Genomic DNA, 24,278 nt, shown 5'->3' with positions numbered 1-24,278 from the left:
AGTTAAGAAATATCACATAAGCAAGAATGTCAGCAAGTGAGCTCAACTGCAAATATGCGAGTAAGTTACATTTTAGACATAAAACTTTTTCCTGGACATAGCACTGCAATATTTCATTCCAAAATGCAACTTCATCCTCTCATTTGAAAAAATAAAGGTAACACTTTATTTTGATGGTCCATTTAAGTATTAGTAGACTGTCTGCTTAATATCTGTTGATACTGCTCCTTCAACAGACATTTAACTGACTAGAAAAAAAATTGCAAGTACCTGTCAACTTACACTAACCCTAACCCCAAACCTAACATTCTACTAAAATATCTAATGAGAATTAATTGACATGTAGATGCAATGAAACTTAAATTCAACAAACCAACCATCAAAATAAAGTGTGACCAAATTATCCATTCATAAAGCCAGTAACTTCTAAATTAATCTGCTGTTTTGAACAAAACATCTGAATGAGTGACTCAATATGTCTACTGGCATATTTAGCGTATTTATCTATGACAAACATAAATAGCCATTAGCCAAGGAAATAAAAATACACTTAGCAAAAGATAGTTTAATTATTATTAATATTAGTTAAAAAAATTATTTATATTTTATAGTTAGTAAATATATTATACCCCTACTAATTAGAAAATGTATTCTGTTTTCCAATTTACAAAATTATAGAGAAAGTTAAAGGAAAATTATTTAAATAATGGTCCATTAGTTAATCTTAGTTAATGTATTTACTGACATGAACAAACCATTAGTTATACATTACGGTATTAATTCATCTTTGTTAATGTTATTTAAGTTCAATTACGTTAATTCATGTTAACTCAGTGCATTAACTCATGTTAACAAGCACAACTTTGGATTTAAAAAATGCATTAGTTAATGCTGAACTATAATTTATTAAAGCTTTACAAAATTATTCATACTTAATGTTAGTAAATGCATTAATTAATGGACCATGTTAATGGAAGTGTTACCAAATTTCATTGTTATTTTACAAAACCATTCAAAAGTCTGAGATAAATTAAAAATTAAATTGATTTTAAAAATGTTGGTAAATTCATTTATAATGTTTATTATGCACTACATAAGCTTATTAAAACGTTTTCTGAAGTATCACTTGACACTAAATCACATAAATTATGTACATTTTAAAAATATATAAAAACAGAAAACACAATGTCAACTTATTGCTTTCTCATGAAATGCTAATAATAATATATATATTTTAAAGAAATATAAATGTTCACCTATGCTGTGGAACTGCCATCTTCCTTGTATTCGCTCTGGTAACAGCTGTAGGATTTTCTGCAATGTAAGCATATGGATTTGACTGCAGACAAGCCAATATATTCACTCATGTTAGTACATGCATTAAAACATCTCAAGAGATTACTATATGAGCGTAGCTCGTAGCTTATATTTACATTTCAAAACAGATGAGCAGATTTGTGCAAACACGCATTACTGGGCTTCCATGTGACACTACAGGCTGCAATGTTGCAATAGCTTCCTTATGTGCAGAAATCACACTTGTCTCATCATAATGGTGCGTTTAAAGAAGCATCTTCAATTTTCACTATTACTAATAGCCCATGGGGCAAACCAGCCGAGCGAAAAGCTTAAGTGTGACTCATAAGCCTTTTGGGTGAGGCAAAGAACACCTGTTTTTTTCTTTTTGTTTGAGAGACACATCAGTTATCTGTCAGGTGCATGTCAATCTTTTCTTATCAATGATCTCTTTACTGATGACTAGGCCCACACGGAATCTGCACACGCGGAAATACGCTGATTTTTAGCCAATCATTAAGTCTATGTATTTACTTGTGTGGATGTGTGTACATTTTTATTTATTCAGTTTTTAAATTCGTTTCACTAATTTTCTTGTGATATAATAACAGCAATATTAAAATGGTTATACGATTTATTTTCAATACAGTTTGTGCCTTTCAGTAGATATATTATATGAGAGACTTGTTTTGTTTACCAAATAAGAGGATCTAATTGGATCTGCATTGTAAACATTAAATAAAAGTTAAAAATGTATTATTTTTTTATTTAATATATTAAATCCACAGATTTTTTACAAAATTCTCTGCAGAAATAGCAAAAATGTGTGCAGATTATATCTGGCCCTACTGATGACACTGATGCTTCAGCAAATACAGAAAAACTCAACTGTGAGAAGAGACAAGTGTTGGGTTTGTTTCTGTTATGTTTTAATGCCATATTATTTATAATCATGGCAACTTTCAATACATAATTTACAAAAAAAAAGCAGTTTCTTAATAAACAAGCTTTATCCAAATAATATACAATTCAATTCGATTTGTATAATGCTTCTCACAATAATTATTGTTTCAAAGCAGCTTTATATGAAGGACGCCTATTTACCCTTTTTCAAGATCTAAGAGAAGTATTTTGTGTCTCCAGAATGTGCCTGTAAAGTTTCAGCTCAAAAAAAGCCATCAGATTAATTATTACACCTTTTAGAAGATTAGAACTCTCTGCTCTAAACACAACATAGCTTTTTTGTGGCCTGTGCCTTTAATGCTAGTTGTTATTGCCCACAGTTACCCCGAGTCTGTCAGAGTGAGGCTCAATCTCCGCCTCGGCTGCGTCAGATAAACAGCACAGTCAGGGGCGGACTGGGACAAAAACTCAGCCCTGGCACTGTAGCCACACAAATTACCACACCGACACAGCCCCACCCACGGACACGCACATTCACTATTTATTTTGGTGTACAGATGGTGAAATAATATGACATTCTTGCCAGATTTTGATTATGTCCAGGTAACCTCGGATTGGGTCGGCCCATCTTGAAACCAGGCGGCAATTGCCGATTGGGCCAAATGCTTAACATTTATTATTATTATTATTATCATCATCATCATAATAGCATCTAGCAAGAGATAAAAGCTGTCTTCACTTAAAAACAATACATATTAAAAAATGTTAAAAAAAACTGAACGGCCCACATTTAAAAATTGGTCCGGCCCTTCTGGCATTTGCCAGAATTGCCAGATGGCTAGTCCGCCCCTGAGCACAGTGACAGACATGAAGGAAGTAGATCTCACGTAACATTTGTAAGAAAAACTACAGTAAGAACTTTCCCAATGATTATTTGATGTATTTCTTATGGAGTTGCAACGATGACGAGTCACACACAACGTTATTATAAAGTTCATGCATACACAGTGCACACGTTTAACTTTGCATTGTTTTTGCAGACAAATGTGACAGGATACATGTTAATATCCGCTGCTGTATGTATATCCGTTATGTTAATGTATAAACCTGATTTAACGTCCACAATTTAGGATTGAATAGTCTTCTTTTAAATTGTACTGACATGCGGCTGCGGTGATAAAGACGGTTGTAATTCATTACAGACATGCAGTGTTTTGAAAACATTTTAAACTTGTAAAACTTATTCTTCACATTTGATGATGATTGATGATCACAGAGAGCTGAACAGATCTTTTGATTCTGGTTGCTCTGTGCACATCCTGTCTTGTTGATATGATTATAAGCGTTACTACAGAGACATGTTAATATGGGGCTGTCAAATCAATTCGGTCGGCGAGAAAACTGCACTCCTATGTCATGATGGGCCTCAAACTGGGAGAGATTTTAATCCTATTTTAATGTCAGGAAATTAAAAAAAAATCTGACTTATTGGGTTTATATCACTCCAGTATTTTAGTGGACACACTATACCTCACACAGTTCTTTCCAAACAGCTTACAAAAGATGTTTTTCATCATAAATGTCCTTTAAGATTATTAGTTACCATAACTTTATTAGTAACTAATAACTTTAACTAATAAATTAGTCACTAACACAGGGCTCAACAATAAGGACTGCCTGATGGCAGACGCTCAGAACAGTAGACCAAATCGTTACCGGGACGATCTGGCCAGTGCTGCCTTGTCACTAAAAGTTTAATTTGCTTGCGACTATTTGTCAATTGCATGCAAATACAGTCTTAGAATCGAGAAATATTTTGCGCTTTTAACCATTTAAATGCCACCTTCTCTGTGATGTCGTAAACACCATATTACTTTTCGGTTCCTCTTATCTGATTGGATGTGGATGAGCACGTTGTTTTTGTAACCTGGTAACAACCAGTACAAAGAATGAAGATATAGCAACAACAAATTATGAGGCAAAAAAAAAAATGGCTGTTTTTAATGTCTTAGAAGCAGACATTTATATGGATACAACACAATGAACAAAACAAGCAATTAACGAAATCAAAACCTCGAAGCTCACGCTTATTATACATTTATTATTATTTTTAAAAAATATTTAAATCCTAAATTCACAGGCATTATTTTTGGGATCATTGAGATGATGTCCTGAATAACATCAAAGCAGATATATTATATAACATATTTAAAATACGTGGCTAAGAAATAGCCATTAACTTTTTTTTTGGGGGGGTGGGGAAATGTGAATATTTTGGCGGGGCAAGTAAAAATCTCAACCACTTGCCCAATTGGGCCAGTAGAAAAACTCCTTAGTGTTAATATCACTCCTTAGTGTTAATATCATGTAAATATCCTTAGTTAATAGCTTTTAACAGTTAAACTTACTAAACATAGGCGATGTCTATGTGTGAATGTTCAATGAAGTGTTTTGTATATGTATATGTATGTATATATATATATATATATATATATATATATATATATATATATATATATATATATATATATATATATATATATATATACACATATACATATATATATATATATATATATATATATATATATATATATATATATATATATATATATATATATATATATATAAAGATCTTTTAATATAGTCAATGATAAATATTCAACAAAATCTTGCAACATTTTAAATAGAAAGGAATGTTGGGTAGTAGGAAGTGGAATGGTGGAAGGGAGTGACACAATGTAAATAAACTAAGCTAATGTTTTTAAGTATCCATCGGGTAATTATCTACATGCCTTACCTCAAATATAAAAAGGATGGAATCGAGCTCTTCCCGTTGGGATTTGTGACCTACAAGAAAAAGAAAACGACAAAAAAACACATTGAACGTCACCAAGGGATCTCAAAAAGCCCACAGGGCTGCTATAAATAGCTCAACAAACAAGAATTACGTATCTGCTCTGGAAACAAGGGCCATTCAAACATGTGGCATCAAGACCTACTCCAAACAATCTTCTTAATCAATTATAATGAACGATTTTCAGCTTTTAAGTGCACATTTAACCAAAAGTTGATCATTTAAAGTCTGTATGGAAATGCATTTTATGCTGTCGATTGCAGAATTGCATTGCACTTCATTTTATATTGCAATGCAACTGCTTGGTGGTAATTAAACTAATTAAATCTGACGAAACATGCGCTAATTTCTACACTTAAAAACTTACATTTGCTGTTCAATCAAACTACTTATTTAAAATGAACTGAAACAAAACAATTCTTGTGCTTTTTGAGGACAACTTGAATAAATTCACTTATTAGTTTTTACTAAATTAAGTGAATTGAACATTTATGTTCACAAATCGATTGTGTGGAAGCCAGTATTTTTTGCAGTGTATGATAAATAGATTACGAACAGGAAACTAGATTTGACAAAACAAACCATGTACCAAAACAAAAGCATACATTCATCCTTAATCAGCATGACGGGATTGTAAATATACTTTCATTGACTACACTAAAATGCTCAAAATCTGTCAACCAAAAATGGGCAAAACTAAAACAGGTCAAGGTTGACTAAACATGAAAAAAACAGTACAATTGTCAAAGGATTAAAACAACTGTTTAAAATAGCTGAGAAAACAACACTAAGGTGCTGTCAATGCAAGCAATATAAGTGGGCTGTGTTAATGTAAACTGACTCCACACAGTAATTTTAAATTTGACTGTAATAATGCTACAACAATCTTACTAAAATTAAAATGTCCTGATGAACTACTAAGATGATCTTTTATAGCTAAATACCGGAGTAAAACATGTTTATTTTAATTTTCACAAACATTCACAAAAAAATGTGATTGTTTACGGACTTCTGATTCATTTCTCTATGGGAGAAAACAAGTGTTCATGTCAATACATAAAAATAAACTACTTTAATAATACAACAATCTCAATGAAATTATCCTGATGAACTACCAAGATGAACTTTCATAGCTAAATAGATTATAAACATATCTGCACAATCATTTAATTGCAACACAAAAATGATCATTTAGTTCTTGATGGGAGAAATGACTAGGAAAAACAAACAAGTGTTTATGCCAATACATTAAAAAAGCTATTGTAATAATACACCAATCTCAATGTAATGCAAATGTCCTGCTGAACTACTAAGATGAAGTTGTAATGCTAAATACTAGAGTAAAAACATATCCATTTTAATTTGCCAAAACATTCAATTACGACACAAGAAAATATGTGATTAAGAACTTCCGATTGATTTCCCTATGGGAGAAATGACTAGAAAAATCAAACAAGTGTTTATGTCAATACATAAAAATAAACTACTGCAGTAATACAACAATCTCATAAATAAAAATAAAAATGTCTCAAAAATAAAAAATAATCTCATTTTTAAATAAAAATGTTCTGCTGAACTACTTACATACCTACATTTTTACAGCTAGTAAAAACATCCGCTTTTATTTGCACAACATTCAAGTACAACACAAAAACTCCGACTGTTTAAGAACTTCCTCATTTCTCCTATAGATAAATCAATCAGAAGAACAAACATGTGTTTATGCCAATAAAAATAAACTAAAATAGTACAACAATCTCATTGAAATGAAAAAACCTGCTGAGATGAAATTTTAAAGCTAAATACCAAAGTAAAAACATTTCCATTTTAATTTGCACAAACATTTAAGTAAAGGATGCTCAGAATAACCGGTTAACCATTAACCGAAAGTAGGTGGTTCGCCTAATCGTGGTTCCCGCGATTTACTCTGAAATTTATTCCCACGCCACATGAAAACTGGTCGGGTCCCGCGACAATGCATAGGTACAGCCGCGGGAATGCAGACAGCCGAGAGGAAAGGTCACGCCAGCAGGTAAAATGGGCCACAGTGAGAGAGAGAGAGAGAGAGAGAGAGAGAGAGAGAGAGAGAGAGAGAGAGAGGGAAATGGAGTACTTTCATTCCCTCAATCGCAGAGAATAGGTGCTTCTGCTGTAATTGTCAATAAAAAACTGTACAGATATCACACACACGCAGTGAAATTGTGCACAGTTGGCACTAGGAGTGTTATAAATACCCGCGCTCACCTCCCTCGCCACACAGCCCATATGAGGTGAATGACGTCAGTACATAATAACCGGTTATGATTATTACTGAAAAGATACCGAATTGTCCACGTCTGCATCGCGGTGCACCGAAGAAACAATTAATTTTGACAACCCTAAGCGAAAGGGTGCGTTTGTAACCAATTAATGGTTGGCATTGCCCTCTATGTTACCTCAGTCGCATCTTTCATTCTTTATCAAATGAAAGCAGAAGCGGGGTTTCTTTTGAGGTGACAGCAGTGTTTGTTTTGTCAAGACGACTACAGGGAACTATTAATTATGGAGGAGAGACTAGTGGTCGCTGTTTCAGGTCACCCAGAGCTGTATTTCTGGTTAGCTTGACACAGACGAGTTGACAAACCAGTGGTGATGCTGATCGTCTGTGTGCTGCATGGAGCCGCGTTATAAACTCAACAAATAGGCTACTGATAATTTAGTGTGGGCTACAACCAACAAACGAGCGTTTTTCCATTTAGACAAATGTTATTACAGTTATTAATAGTTCTTATATAATATACATTTTTAAATAGCCTAATCTACCAATCAAACAAATCTAAAGTTTTTCTTGATTTTTGCATAATGATAACTTCACACCAAACGGAGGCTTTCATTTTACAGCTTATAAAACATGTATGTAAAGTAATGCAATATCATATGCCAATAAAACAAAATTGTTATACGCTTTGTAGTAGCCTATACTTTACTAAAAGTCAACATTTTAAGCTTTAAGCTTCATTGTCATTTTCTGTCATCACACGCAGCACACGCACACATGAACCGTGAGACAGAGCAAATAAGTCATAATCATAATTAAGACATAATCTTTAAACTAATGACTTCTATTAAACTCCTCAATTGGTTGTGTTTAAAAAGGAGTTTGCCACCTAAGTAGAAGCTTTAAAAATAACGAAGGGTGAGAAGGCTAAACGATTGTATGATTAGTTTCTAGAATATCGTTTTATTTGACCCCTTACAGTTTCTGTTTGATGTATGCACGCATGTTGTTTTTTTTTCTTTTTAAAAATATTTTATTTTGTTGTTGGTTCATTTGTTTGTATGTTTGTTGTTATTGTTTTTGTCTAAACAGTAAAAAATTTATCTTGAGGCATGTAATTTTCATAAAAAATAATGAAGTGTTCATTAAAAATAATGTGCATACTTTTTGATATTCTGGATTTCTTAAAAAATATTGAGAAGAACTTGCTAAAAAAAATAATAAAAAGGGGTGAATTTGACTTATTTTAAAGCAAACCAGTGCAATTATTAGGCTTAATTTGAGAAACCAATTAACTTGTTTAACAAACTGTATGTACCATTTTGTTATCAGTGGAACATGTAATAAAATGATATTTGGCAAAAATGCATTGTGTATTTATTTCATTATTGCATATATTAGATTTTATAAATGAATAATTTTCATCAATAAGTTTGAGTAAATGGTGGTTAATTTGCTTAAATTATAAAAGCACATTCCACTAACAATATTAAAATCATATTATATCACTGAAAAATACTAATTTTCACATGATTCCTTTAAGTATTTTTTGCTAAAAAAATTAAATTGAGTAAATGGTGGTGGATTTGCATAAATTATAAAAGCAAATTCCAGTAATAATATTAAATTTATCATCTATCTATCGCTCAAAAAAATTATCAATTTTCACTTGATTCATTCAAGTGGTTTTTGCTTAATTGCTTAGTTTTAAAAATTACTTCAAAAACTTGTGGTTACACTATTGCACAGAGTATTTTTAAGTAAATAGCACATACGATTTTTACAGTGTAATGTTATGGTTTTATATTTGATCCACTGTATATCTGACATGTCTCAGTCAGTTTGTGCAAGATTATGTTTGGATAGAGTTTGGCCTAAATGTTTTTGAAAGACAAAAAAATAAAATAAATACTTCCCTTAAAAATGTTGACAGATTTTGTAGTATAATACTAACAGCGGAGCATTAATTAAATGCATATTTTCCATGGAGCGATCTATTTGAGGTAGCCTGATATTTTTATTTGACAGAAGAAAAAAAAAACATGAATGGACATACAGCATTTGCCGGTTCTTAAAAAGGATTCAGTGTTTCCGTTTTGTAATCTAAATTGGTCATTCAAGTGAAAAAAGATCTAGACAAGGATTTACTTTATTCTTTTTGTCTAGTTTATTCTGTTTTTCTATGCTGCTGAAAACACTATAGGTGCGTGAAGATGCTCTGTTATGTTCTGAATGCTGTTCGCATGTTAAAATAAATATTTTAAAATGCAATATTTAATGCATCACACAAAATAGGCATATAAATTTTTTAATTAAATAATGTTTTAATATTAATCTGTTGACAATTAACGGTTAATATTCGGTTAACGAGCGGCAGTTGACAGTTGACAAAATTTATCAAAATGAGCACAACTAAATTAAGTACAACACAAAAAATTGTTATTGAAAGATTTCCTTGTTATTTTTCCCATAGTGAAATAAATCAGAAGAACAAGCAAGTTGTTAAGCCATTAAATAAAAATAAACTACCGTAATAATGGCACAACAATCTCAATAAAATAAATAAGTCTGGCTGAACTACTAAGATAAAGTTATATATCGAAGTAAAAACAAAAACAAAAAAGTGTTTATGCCAAAACATAAAAATAAAAAAATTAAGAAAATACTGGTTTGCAACACCAAGTCATACAACACTTAGAAATTCAATTATAAACAACAGGTAAACACTGAGCAAGGATAACAATCTGAACCAGCTACAGATGCAGCAGAACTAGACGCAATGTAAAGATATCAAATGAGAGGTCAAAGGCAGCGAGCAGTTCTCTGAATACTCAATGAGCGACTGTGCAGTGTTGCGAGACACTAGCCGCGATCTCTGTGCACTATAACGAGCTTGTGTGACCAGACATGGCTAACCAGAGGCAAGCTAATTTTCCTCAAACGCCATTTCATGGAAACTTCCTCATTAACTCTGTGACTCCTGACTCTGTGTTTGCAAAGAGGACAACCAGGAGTAGGTCAACTGCAAAGCAATGCAACTTTGCAAAACATTCAAATAACAAACAAGAGCGCAAAGAATTATATCTTTAAACAACAAAGAAAATGAAGTGCTCCAGGTCTTACCTTTCTGTTTCAGGTTAACCTCGATGGTGACAAAGTTTTCAAAGAAGACATAGTAGATGTGGGAGTAATTCTGCTCAAAGAGGTGCTTGAGTTCAGCAGACTCCGCATTTTCTACACAAACAAAAGAAACGTGTTAACATGCTATTTAAAAACTCAAATTATTTGAATGCTGTACTAAAGCACATAATTAAAATGCATTTATTTAAGATGTTGGTCTTGTAATGTCTGCGAATTTATCTTTTTTTTTTTACTCACTTTAAAAGGTTTTACTCACATCAGAGTTTAATCATCCACCAACAGTCAAACTACAGCGGGGAAAATAAGTATTGAATACGTCATGTTTTTTGTGGGAATAACATTTTTAAAAAGAACTGTTGACATGGAATTGAACCAGATTTTGATAAGAGCCCAAACAAACAATACAAACATAAAAATAAAAAACAAAACAATCTGAAAAATGAGTTATGTTTAAGAACAACGAAATGACACACAGAGAAAGTGCTGAACTACTGAAACGTGTTTAATACTTTATATAAAAGGCTTTTTTGGTGATAGCAGCCTCTCATATGGAGAATGAAGTCACATGTATTTCTCAGGTCTGAGTTTTTCACGGACTTCAACAGTGTAAACATCTTGATGGTTCTGTGGGTCTCGTCTATCCAATCTGATCTTTATTTTGTATTTCTTATTGGATTGAAGTCCACTGATTGGCTGGGCCATTCTACAGCTTGATTTTCGTTCTCTGAAAGCATTTGAGAGTTTCCTTGTGTTTTGGATCATTGTCTTGCTGAAATGTCCACCCTGGCTTCATCTTTATCATCCTGATAATGTAGATGCTGGACTGAAGCAGCTAACAATAATTTACAAATGACAAAGGGCGGAGGATTGCTGAAGAACTACTGAGAGATTTCAGCTACTGTCTGGGCTTTCACTGTCTTCTACATCTCCCTTTTATTATTTGTTCAGTACTTTTACCCAAGTCATTTTTTGTTACAGATAATTTGTAATTAGATTTGTTTTCGTTGCATATATGGATTTCTTTGGTTGTTACCAACATCCGGGGAACATTTCAAGTCAACAGCATCTTTACAAATATGTTTTCTGAGTAAAATGGCGACATGCTCAAAACTTATTTTTCCAGCTGTATACACCTTTTTGAATGTGTACTTGTCTAATTGTGTCTACATATGTGTGTAATGTGTGTTTTTATTATCTACATATGTGTGTTATTGAACATATTTATCGTCTTCAGTACAAACTGTATTTAACTGTTATTAGTAGAGTATGTCGTTGTATTTTTGTACTGTCTGAAGCCAGCGCCTAATCTTTTCACTCATCCTAGCACATGACTGCTGATGGTGTAGCAATAACAGTGATTTGAATTGATTCTGTTAGAATCAAATAAACATATTTATTATTTTTTTAATTTTGATGGAATTTTCACGTGCAGCACTTTTTATGATAAATATGACCCTGCATGGGATATTTTACCAAGAACATTTCTATTATTATACACAGGGGAAAAATACAACAGAATTTAAACACCAAGAAAGAAGCACATGAATTGTTAGCATATGCATTAAAATGATGCATACAACTGTTGTTGTTTTTTCATTTAAACAACAAAGAAAGAAAACTTAACTACAAAAACACATTTATTAAACCATTTCCTTCACAAAAACATTTTGTTGACTTAATATATCATGTGACTGAAAAACGTGACTAACCAGCCAGCAGATAGTTCTCTTTAGACCAGGGGTCACCAAACTTGTTCCTGGAGGGCCGGTGTCCTGCAGATTTTAGTTCCTTAGCAGAGGACCTCCAGGAATGAGATTGGTGACCCCTGCTCTACATGAAATTAAATGTTGTTTTTAGTTATCCTGAAATGCCTTTTTCTTCATATGATTCAGCACATACACATGAAAATAAATCTTCTTCAAGAGAAAAAGAGGACATAAATATTACATCATTAGCTGTCAGGCATGGGACAATAACCGTTATCAAGGTATACCGCAGTTTGGGGAAAAAATAAAAATAAAAATAAATAAATATCAAGGTTTTAAAACAGTCAAAATTTTCTGCTATACCTTTCCTACAGTTTAGCTCTGGGCTGATAAATGGGAATCGAAAAGTGTGTCAATATTAGAGATGTACCAAATCTTTGGCCACCAAAAATGTATTGGCCGAAAATATGCTAGGCCATTTATTTGAACCTCCATTTTTGTGGCTTCAGTGATTGTTGGGCTACTCTTTTTAAATCTGAAAGCATTAACAACTTCAATCAAAATATATAGTTTAATAAATATTATCGTTCAATATCATTCAATATGTAAAATAATTATCGAGATTGCATTTTTGCCATATCGTCCAGCCCTACAACCGTATATGAACGATTTTTTATTTACATTTTTTTTTTTTTTAAGGACAACAGTATCTTTAGCAGAAAAGATCCAAAAATGCCTTTTAAATTGTAATGAAATCAGTGTTTTAGAAATAAATGAAGACAGCAGAAACCAATGATTCATTTGAATTATTTAGCCTTACAAGTTTATTGTTCCAAAATATTTTAAATGCTTCAAAAATCACAACACCGTGAAATCCTGAAACATGATATTTTTATCATAGGTTATCATACCGTCAGAATCTTAAACAGAACCGACCAATACCTGTTAGCTGTTTCCATCCCCCTATATTTAAGCACATTTTGCAATATAGCATTAAAAACACAAGCCAAGATGAGCATACATATCTGTGCATGAAAAACATATGCACACAACTGAGCAGAGGTTTTTATGCAATAAGAAAAATGTGCATAAACTACGATGCAAACACATTCACCAAATAAATTCAAGCAGGCTCATTAAATAAGTCATGTGATTTTGTTTTAAAAGATCATGTGATAGTAAAAACAGGCACAAAGGGACTGCATTAATGGACAATTTAGTGGACCGACCACATTGTAATACATCTAAAATGCTGATTTGTCCATTCTAAAAATCAAAGTGCTTCAGTATTATTACCTCCGGAACTGTCTAGAATATCTTGTCTCCCAAAGAGCATCTAAAATACTGCAAAAAGTCCATTGGCTTTTATGTTTGTCTTCTGAGATACAAGTATTTTCATAAACAAAAAAACAGACCCTCATTAGCTTCTACCACAGCAAATTACTTTTTTTAAATTGATATTTATCACCAGTTTATCAGGAAGTCACGATTTTGTTCTCTTTAGCCCCTTTCACACATACAGACCTTTCCGGAAAATTGCCGGCAATTTTCCGGAACGGTTGTATGTGTGAACAGGTCCTTTTTGAAAATACCGGTAAATTCGTTCTGGCTATTTTCCGGAAAGAGAAGTTGTAACATTACCGGCAATTTGCCGGAATGCTGCACTGTGTGAATGCAGAAGGAAGATTCCCGTAATAAGCGCGTGCACGTCTAGAACGTGCTGACGTGAGACGTCTGCTTAAGCCAATCACAACAGTCAGACGCATTTACGTCCGCGCGGTTTGTGAGGATAAAAGCCTTTGAATATTTTCCGGACACATTTAGCTGCTAGAAGTTAGTCAGATCACGTTTATATGTTCTTCTTTATGCCAACTGTGTAAACAATCATCGATGAGATGCTTATGATAAGCCGTTGTTTGTTTACCTTCAAGCTTTGCGGGCGCATATGAGCGCCTGCACACGCAGATAATATGAACATCTCGACATGCGAAAGTGATCCTGTGAAAGTTGTTCACAATATTGATCATCCACAGAGTTTGTAATTTAGTCAAATGTTTACAAATACAAGCGCAGCCTTTTAAAGCTCACTTGTGGTGAATGATGTCAGAATTTACCGGTATTTTGGAATGGATGTGTGAATGCTCTTTTCCGGAAAATTTCCGTAACGTCCTCGCCTGTGTGAACAGCGTTTTTTTTAATATACCGGTAAAGTCGTTCCGGAAATTTTCCGGATATTTACCGGTATCACTGTGTGAAAGGGGCTTTTGACTCACTGGAATGAAACAAATCTTTTACGTGATATTCCAGTTTTGCGCCAAGTCTAATTCACTTATTTATATGGAAACATATCATCCCTTTATGTTTGACCTATTTACTGTCAAGCTACTAATCAGTCCCTTTCATTACTCAGGAGGATGTGAGTGGATCTTTTTACCGATGCTGAAGTCTATTGTAACCTGCAGCCCAGCAACAAAAGGCAATATTTGTGCTTTAAAGATCCTACACACTGTCCAGCTCCTAATGCAGCCAGTCCAGGGGCCTCATGCATCAACGCTGCGTACGCACAAAAACTTTGCGTACGCCAGGTTTCACGCTCAGAATCGCTCACGTTTGGATTTACTAACAATGAACTGAACGTGGGAATGTGCGCAGCTTCACGGCAGCTTTCTGGCTGGCGTACGCACATTTTTTGTGCGTGTCTGTTTTATTTCCATTGGCGACTCCTAGAGGCAGTTGTGTCAAATTCCTCTCTACAAAGTGTCTGAGCCTTGCAATGGCAGCTGTATGAGACGGGTTCATCTAGCAGGTATATAAGGTTTCCTTACCATACATTTGACCAGCTAAACATTAAAGCACATATTGCAGCAGTCGCCTGTTTTCCCAATGTAATCTGAGCGATCTACCGCACGCACATTGCTATAAAGACACAATCTGAAGATGAATTTGCATGCGTGAATCAGAAACATTTCCATTCAATAAATGTGCAAATAAAATATGATGCACAAACTTATTGATGATTCCTACTTGTCTTTCTCGTGATAAATAGTGGGCAAAATCTGATATGTAGCGGGGAAAAAAAGAAGAAAGAGTTCATCAGACGCTGGATTCGAGCCGAGTTCATGCTCGAACGTGTTAATACATGATCACATGCATCTTACGAGGTGCGCCACTGAGACTGTTAAGCGTCCTGCAACATTTTACAGATATAAACCACACTATTTCTTTTTTTTTTAATGCACTCAGTGCGATGTTCAGACCCAACTGTGTTAACCGCATCAGCTAAACTCTCCCACTCTATTTTTTTCTTTTGTTGTTAATTCCGGAGAACAAACTTGCAAATAACACCGCTTTTCTCCGGTCTACCTCCGAAAGCAGCACCTCTAATTCACATTCTGTTCAAAGTTTCTCTTTTTGCTTGATTTTGCCATTGCTTTTTCGTTGGGTTTTGCCATTAGCATAGTCATTAGCATATTCATACGGGGGAGGAGGCAGGAAGGGGTTTTGTGCTCGTGCATGTTGCGCTCAGTTTCACGTTCATTCGGATGTACAATATAGAATATGCGTGAGATTCGGCGTACGCATACATCTGAATTTTTTCTGCGTACGCACATTTACAGCTTTGTGTGTACGCAATGTTTAAGTAAGATTTCCACGCAAGTCTTCGTACATGAGGCCCCAGGTCTGTCTCTCTCTCTCTCTCTCTCTCTCTCTCTCTCTCTCAAGTTCAAGTTGCTTTATTGGCATGACATTAAGTACAGTATTGCCAAATCACTTCAAATATGAAACATATTTAAACCATTGAAAAATTAATAGTAATACAGATAAGATATAATGACAAACACACACACAAAAAAACAATACATTAGATAAATATAATAATAATAATAGTAAAAAGTTTAAATTATTTAAATAAGATACATGAGTTTACATTAACCATTTCTTATGGTGTGTAGGGTATATACATATTTTGCAGCTAGTCTAAATGTCAATTCGTCCTCTCCGAGTATATGGTAAAGTTTTTCTAAATCATTTAAATTAAAAAATGAACTGATCAATGTTTCAAATTTTTCTCTCTCTCTCTCTCTCTCTGACACTCTCACTCTCTCACACACACACACACGCACACACGCGCACGCACACGCACGCACACGCACGCACACACGCACACACGCACACACACACACACGCACACACGCACACACGCACACACACAAAGACCCTCAGCATCCAGTCAAGTGCCTCATCCAGTCTGTTAATAGAGCTGTGAGCTAACATGAATATCAGAGCCAACATAGAGAGACCTGCGGCAGTTTTACAGAAACTTCATATCTCAATTCTTGGCTTAAGATTTGAAAAAAAATGTCTGTTTTCTAAGCAAAACTACCATGATGGCTTAACAGAGATAAGACTCAGAGTAAGGATATTTCTGTAAAACAGCCTCTGGTCAAGATAAACACTGATAAATATTCAGGCCAAAGTTGACTTATGTCAGGAAGGAGACTGCATAACTGCTAGCAGACTCATAGTTGTTCATTGAGTCTCTTTAATCATACAAAAGATATGCACACTATGACTTTTTAATAACTTTTTTTTTGTTTGTTTTTTAGGATAACAGTATTTCCAGCAGGAAAGATATCTAAATAAGCCATTCTAAATTAAGACAGCAGAAGTCGATAATTCATTTGAATTAATTAGCCTGACATGTTTACTGCTCCAAAATATTTTAAATGTTTCTTAAAATAAAATATATTGTGTTTAAAAAGGAAAAATGTTTTTGTTTTTACTCAGACATAAAGCAGTAATCACAATACGGTGAAACCCTGATATTTTAATCTAATTTTATCATACCATCAGAATCTTATACCGGCCCATGCCTAATGATAATACACAATTATATTATTATTAATTTTCAATAGCCATAACCAAAAATAGTGTCCACTTCACTGTACTGTTATCAGCAACTGAACAATAGTTTAAGGAAACTCAGCTACAACTTTCCTCAAAATGTTTCTCAGTTCAGTTCAGTTTCTTTTATTTTGTCATTCAAAACATCACAATAAAATTGTAATGCAGAACGAAATTACGTTGCATCAGACCCAACAACAACATCAAAAAACATCACTATACAAACACTATAAAATCCTAAAATAAGCTTTTATAATTTCATAAATATATAGTTGTATAAAATATAACCCAATTTTAAAAATCTCTAAAGAGAAAAACTTAATACTTAAATCCATATTTCACCATTTGTTTTAATAGTTATAATATTAACAATTTATGCTAGTTTAACTATTTATTGATTTATTATTTCATACTAGCTATCAATAGTGTTTAAGAAACGGTATTATTTAAAAGTCTTATAATGATAGGATAAAAACACGAAACCGCACTGATTTGCTCCTCGGGCTTCTGTAACGCCTGCCTGATGGCATGAGCGTGAGCAAGCTATGGCCAGGGTAGTTGGATCCCTTAAAATTTGCCCAAGACAGACAACGTCAGTGATACAGTTTCTCGATAGATATCAGTTTGAGTCCAACAGACCTTTTAGCTGACTTCATTATTCTCTTAATGGTGTTCTTGTCAGGTACACTGTTATTTTCACACCAAAAGGAGATGCCATTAGTGATGCCAACAGCTCCTCTGTAAAAAAGTTGTGAGGATTCTCCTGAATTCATCAAGATATTGTTTAAAAGTTCAGCACTGAACCAAAGTGCTAAGAATTTTACAGATTGTGGTGCATTTCTAAAGCTCTGGGAACAGACCGACAGAGGGGAATTTTGGCTGAAACTACAGTACATGAGTGAGAACAGACTATCGGATGGTGCTGCACTGGCTGTTGGAAATATTTGTGATCTAAAATAGAACACAGCAGAGAGCCCGAGTGCCTGGCGGTGTATTAGAATCACTCAAAGATAATGGCCCTCATCTTTAAAGATGAACTGAACACTATGGAAAGAACGACGGCACAGATGCTCCCAAAATGTCAATCTCAAGGAATACACACCGTCTAAAAATGCACAAACACTTGTAACTTAAATCCTTTTGATACTAGGATGCTTTGGGTTGTTGCCAGGATGTTAATATATGGTTGCTAAGGCATTATGAGTATAGCTGCTGCTAGGTAGACATTTTCTGGTCAAAGGAAAAGGGATACAAGGTGCCGTCCACACTAGTGCATTTTTATTTTTAAATGAAAACGCCACTCCTTCAAACTGCAGTGCTTCAGAAAAATAATATCCATCCAGGCTATTCAGCGGAAAACGCATTATATGTGACCATTCACACTCACTGTAGACATATGCAGATATTTAATAATTTAATATCATGATAATAAAAATGCTCATATTGATATCGTGGATGGGGCTGGGTGATATGGCAAAACTGCAATCTCGATAATAATTTTCCATATTGAATGATAGCGATATATTTTTCAATACAAGTTGTTAATGTTTCCAGATTGCTTCCAAAATAGTACCCCAACAATGACTGAAGCCACAAAAAACAGAGGATGCATTAAACGTCATAACATTTTCGGCAGATAAATTTCCAGTGGCCAAAAATTTGGTACATCTCTAATATCAACACACTATCCCACACAATCCCATTGTTGCCCATTTCTGCTGTGTGATTGGCTTTTAGATCAATATAGAGTAAAAAAAAGTCCAGAGCTTATCATTGTTATTGACATACATTTTACTGAAATTCAATATAATATATTTTATCGGCCCAGAGCTAATTGTAGGTTCTACAAAATCCCAGTTTAAAATAGCAGAGGTGTTCATAAAAGCAAAAGGCTTTTAGTAATGGAGACTTAGTCAATAAACTTAATTATAGCTTAATCAATCATGAGCATTTTCACATGTTCATCTGACCTACTTCATGCTGAAATATTGTTTATTAACTGTGCAATAAAGCTCCAATAGCTGGTTAATAGTATTTTAGATAAATAAAGTAAAAAAAAAAAAAGAAGTTAAATCACAGTGAAAATTACAAAAGCTTAATTCATCTTGGTTGGTGTCAATTTCTTAGTAAATGCCTAATAATAGCGCATAACAATCATAGTATAATCTGATTACAAGTCACAAATGTTGTATAAAATGGAGTTAATAAGTAATAAAATTGGGCAGCACAGTGGTGGAGTGTGTAGCACTCTTGCCTTACAGCAAAAAGTTTCGAGACTCTGCTGGGTCAGTTGGCATTTCTGTGTAGAGTTTGCATGTTCTCCCTGTGTTTGCGTGGGTTTCCCTCGGGGTGCTCCGGTTTCCCCCACAAGACATGAGGTATAGGTGAATTGAGTAAGCTAAACTGTCCATAGTGTATGTGTGTGAATGGAAGCGTACGGATGTTTCCCAGTGATGGGTTGTAACTGGTAGGGCATCCGCTGCGCAAAACGTGCTAGATAAGATGGCGGTTCATTTCGCTGAGGCGGCTCCAGATTAATAAAGGGACTAAGCCGAAAAAAAAAATGAATGAACTAATAAACTTCAGGTTATTTTGTTTACTAATATTAACAAAGTAGCTGTAATAAATATTTTATTTTTCTCACTGCTGAGTTTAATCTATTAACTAGCTGTCACTAATTAAACTTGATTGTAATAATGTGTATTAAACTTTATAATCTTTTTCAATTTAATTTTGGTTACTCTGAATATACACAAGCAGTACACAATTACTTTTTTATTACACCTGGTACACCAACCTTTTTTTTGCAGTTTAAGTCAATATCATTATATTACCATACATCGTGATACCCTCATGGGCCTACTAATGACATGCAAATTTGTGGCAGCATCCATTATTTGAGAAGGGCTTGATGAATAGGGAAACAATATGCATTTCGGGTGGGAGATATAAAATACGATTTATACATGCATCGCAATTTGTTCTCTAGTGATTTTAAATAGATTTTCAAAAGTTCTCAAATTAAATTGTGACTGTGTGTGCGCCTGCACAAACTAAATTAAAAAAATAAGCCATGACAGGTGCATGTACAGTTGAAGTCAAAATTATTAACCCCCCTGAATTATTAGCCCCGTTTATTTTTTTTGCCCAATTTGTTTAATGGAGAGAAGATTTTTCAGCACATTTCTAAACATAAGTTTCAATAACTAATTTCTAATAAGTGATTTATTTTATCTTTGCCATGATGACAGTAAATAATATTTGACAAGATATTTTTCAAAACACTTCTATACAGCTTAAAGTGATATTTAAAGGCTTAACTAGGTTAATTAGGTTAACTAGGCAGGTTAGGGTAATTAGGCAACTTATTTTGTTTAGTGATGGTTTGTTCTGTAGACTATCAAAAAAATTATAGCCTAAAGGGGCTAATAATTTTGACCTTAAAATGGGATTTAAAATTTTTTTTAAAAACTGCTTTTATTCTAGCCCAAATAAAACAAATAAGACTTTCTCCAGAAGAAAAAATATTATCAAACACACTGTGAAAATGTCCTTGCTCTGGTAAACATAATTTAGGAAACATTTAAAAAAGGAAAAAAATAAAATAAAATTCAAAGGGGCTTTAATAACTCTGATTTCAACTGTATGCTGCCGAATTTGCTTAATTTAGATAACGACAGACAAATGTAAAATTTTTAAACATGTGGCATGGCGCTGCCCTTCTCATCCACTGTTCAAATTCCTGCAATGCCTCAGCACGAAACCTTGAGTCGTCATACACACAGCGCAAGCTCGTTGTTATCGTCCAGTGCAAGCTTTATGAATAATATGTAAAGTTGGAAAAATGTTTTTGTACAGCCAAAGAAAAAACGTTGGAATGTGAAAAATCTAATGACTCTCTGAATCAGATTGGATCGTAAAGTCACTAAAGATTCCCACCTCTAAGTGCCAGGACACACCAAGCTGACGCGACACAACTAGCAAAAAATTTGCCTTGGTTGGATCACGTCTGGGCCAAAATGCTGCATGTGAACACACCAAATGGACAAAAGCCAACTGAAATAACAGTTGCATTCTGCGCCTAGCCTACACAAGACGATGTGTCTTTCCGCAGGGGGCAGTATCTGTTTTCTCCTTCCACAAAGAGAAACAGAACAAGAAAAATGTAGCAAAATTACAATGTGACCCTTCTTCGCTTGAATTGTTTACTTATACATCACTTCACCACGTCACGCTCGCATTTATTCAATGGTTAATAATAACCAGTAAGAGTGCTCTTTATTTAGCCAACGACCAACACCGATTCTACATGCTAAATCAGGCCAATAAGCTCAGACGTTAACTCAACGAGAAGCAACATGTGGAACCCACCAAAACAACTACTGACGGACTGACAAAACCCTACGGCCAACCATCGCCTTGGCTAGTACAGGCCCTAATGAATGCCAGACATAACCATAACGAAACTTGTCCATTTATAAACTAATATTTACTAGCGTAAAAAGTACCTAATAATAAAGCTTTTTCTAAACCATCCGATATTCATTCATTCATTTTCTTTTTTGCTTAGTCCCTTTATTAATCTCAGATCGGCACAGCGGAATGAACCACCAACTTATCCAGCATATGTTTTAAGCAGAAGATGCCCTTCCAGCTGCAACCATTAACTGGGAAAAACCCATACACACTCTTTTACACACATACACTACGAACAATTTAGCTTACCCATTTCCCCGTTACCACGTCTTTGAACTTATGGAGGAAACCAGAACACCCGGTGGAAACCCACGCGAACACAGGGAGAACGTGCTAACTCCACACAGAATTGCCAACTTACCCAACCGAGGCTCGAACCAGTAACCTTCTTACTGTGAGGCGATCGTGCTACCCACTGCCCCCGTGACGCCCGATCGCAAAATACGTAAACTCAGAAACATTCTATGTAATTATAATATAAATACTGCAGAACAACTTACATGACAAAGTTTAATGGCTTAGCACTAAAGGGTCTGTTTGCTTAAATCTCGAACCCTAGGAGTATTCTATCCAACAGTGATGTCATCAGCATGAATCAACTTTAAGATCTGGGGTAGTTCACGAGTTACTGAGTGCACTGCAATCTGTTGAGGGAGGCCATTTAGTGATTGACTTCACATAAAATATGACTGTCGGTCACATCAGCAACTCTGAAGCCCTCCATGCTAAAGACTGCAATTGATCTGGTGCACAGAAAGGCTAGCTGAGTAGGACTTCTGCAGGCTGCAGTTTAAACTAAGTACAGCTTATATTCACATTAAAAGACAGTTCGCACAGTTGCCATTGTGTAACAGGTAGTTGTTTAACAGTACTGTGTGCTTTCTATGAGAGCTGTTTCTCTGCAAACACACCCATCCGTTTATTTAGGCTACACTTGACTTCCTCTGGTCAGCCAATGCGCAAAAAAAAACTGTTGTGCACTGATCTGGGGCAGTGTTTAATATGTGACTGTTTAGAAGCACTTTACAGACCAAATATAATAGAAAAGTACAACCAGTTTATGATATGCATTTAAAAGTAATGCTGGAATCAACAGGGGCCTGGTAATAAAGGAAAATAAAAATATCTTGGTAAATATAATATTTTGCCATTATTAGATGGCATATTCTTTTTTTTTTTGTCATTCACATCATTCAGAACGTTATGCTAGCTAAAAGTCTGCAGTCTGTAAGATTTACAAATTAATAATAAATGTGATCAGCTGTGTAAGAATAAATTAATAACAATAATTGCCCAGCAAGGATTCTTAAAATGATAAAAGGTTACTATAAAGACAATGATGATACAAAATTGATATTTTTAAATAAAAGAAAATAGATTATAAAATAAACTAACAATGTGCACAACTGTTTAAAACGTTTAGAATTTTTATTGCGCATAAAAAACCAGCATAATAGATTGATTGAAGACTGGAGTAATGATGCTGAAAATAACTACAATTCATTTTAAAATGCATTGAAATCAAATATATTTTTAATATTACTACTATATATTAAAATATATTCAAATTAAATATTTCCCAATATTACTACTGCATTTAAAAATGCATTCAAATCAAATATTTCTTTATATTACTAGATTTTAAAATGTATTTAAACTAAATATTTAATAATATCACTAATATATATTCAAATACATTCAAACTAATTATTTATCAATATTACTACTACATTTTAAAATGCATTCAAATGAAACATTTCTCAATATTACAAGATTTTAAAATGAGTTCAAACTAAATATTTTTATTACAACTACATATTAAAATGCTTTTAAACTAAATGTTTATCAATATTACAACTACATTTAAAAATGCACTCCAGCTAAATATTTATTAATATTACAACTACACATTAAAATGCATTTATACTAAATGTTTATCAATATTACTACTATATATTAAAATGCATTTATACTAAATGTTTATCAATATTACTACTAAATATATATAAATGCATTTATACTAAATGTTTATCAATATTACTACTATATATTAAAATGCATTTATACTAAATGTTTATCAATATTACTACTATATATTAAAATGCATTTATACTAAATGTTTATCAATATTACTACTATAAATTAAAATGCATTTAAACTAAATATTTCTCAATATTACAACTACATTTTAAAATTCACTCAAACTAAATGTTTCTCAATATTACTACTAGGTCTGGGCCGATAAACAAAATAATATTGAATCACAATAAAATTTACGTCAATAACAATAATAAGCTCTGGACATTTTTATTCTATATTGTTATAAGAGCTGAAAATGTTATGTCATTTAATGGACTGGGGTGTCAAAATCAATTGTTTCTTCGGTGCACTGCGATGCAGATGGGGATAATTCGATATTGGTTCAGTGATGGATCATAACCGGCTATTACATACTGACGTCATTTATCTCCTATATGCGCGAGGTCGCAGTTGAATACTATGGCGAAGGAGGCGAGGGTGACTAAATAAAGCACTACTACCATTTAAAAGGTAGATTATTATGCACAATTCAACTGCTAGTGAGTTTGCTGGAAAGTCTTTCATTGACACTGAAGGCAAAGCATACGAGCCGCATTTTCACTACTAGGGAGAGATGCTGTAAAAATCCATCTCTGCCTCTCTCACACACTTTGGACATTTGACCCACTGGCCTGTTTGTGAGGAAACTTTTCCTCTC

General features: G+C 33.8%; 1 protein-coding gene and 1 long non-coding RNA gene across 14 annotated transcripts in view; both read right to left on the bottom strand.

Annotated features, from left to right (window-relative positions):
* Nucleotides 1–24,278, bottom strand: part of ralgapa1 (Ral GTPase activating protein catalytic subunit alpha 1) — a 156,473-nt gene that overhangs the window by 127,745 nt on the left and 4,450 nt on the right. For all 13 annotated transcript variants that reach the window (XM_073928219.1, XM_073928226.1, XM_073928224.1 and 10 more), the window contains exons 2-4: nucleotides 10,437–10,547; nucleotides 5,000–5,049; nucleotides 1,257–1,314 (exon numbers count right to left, since the gene is read on the bottom strand). In XM_073928219.1, the coding sequence (XP_073784320.1) occupies nucleotides 1,257–1,314; nucleotides 5,000–5,049; nucleotides 10,437–10,547 (219 nt within the window). The remainder of the gene's footprint in view (nucleotides 1–1,256; nucleotides 1,315–4,999; nucleotides 5,050–10,436; nucleotides 10,548–24,278) is intronic.
* LOC141378527 (uncharacterized) lies at nucleotides 10,686–15,706 on the bottom strand. Its single transcript, XR_012393250.1, has 3 exons — nucleotides 14,423–15,706; nucleotides 13,255–13,658; nucleotides 10,686–12,809 (listed from the first exon to the last, which is right to left on the bottom strand). It is a non-coding gene; the product is annotated as an uncharacterized lncRNA (long non-coding RNA).

The sequence above is a fragment of the Danio rerio genome, chromosome 17 (assembly GCF_049306965.1).
Source record: "Danio rerio strain Tuebingen ecotype United States chromosome 17, GRCz12tu, whole genome shotgun sequence".
Lineage (NCBI taxonomy): Eukaryota > Metazoa > Chordata > Actinopteri > Cypriniformes > Danionidae > Danio > Danio rerio.
Note: the sequence above shows the minus strand (reverse complement) of the source record. Positions and strands in the feature narration are given on the sequence as shown.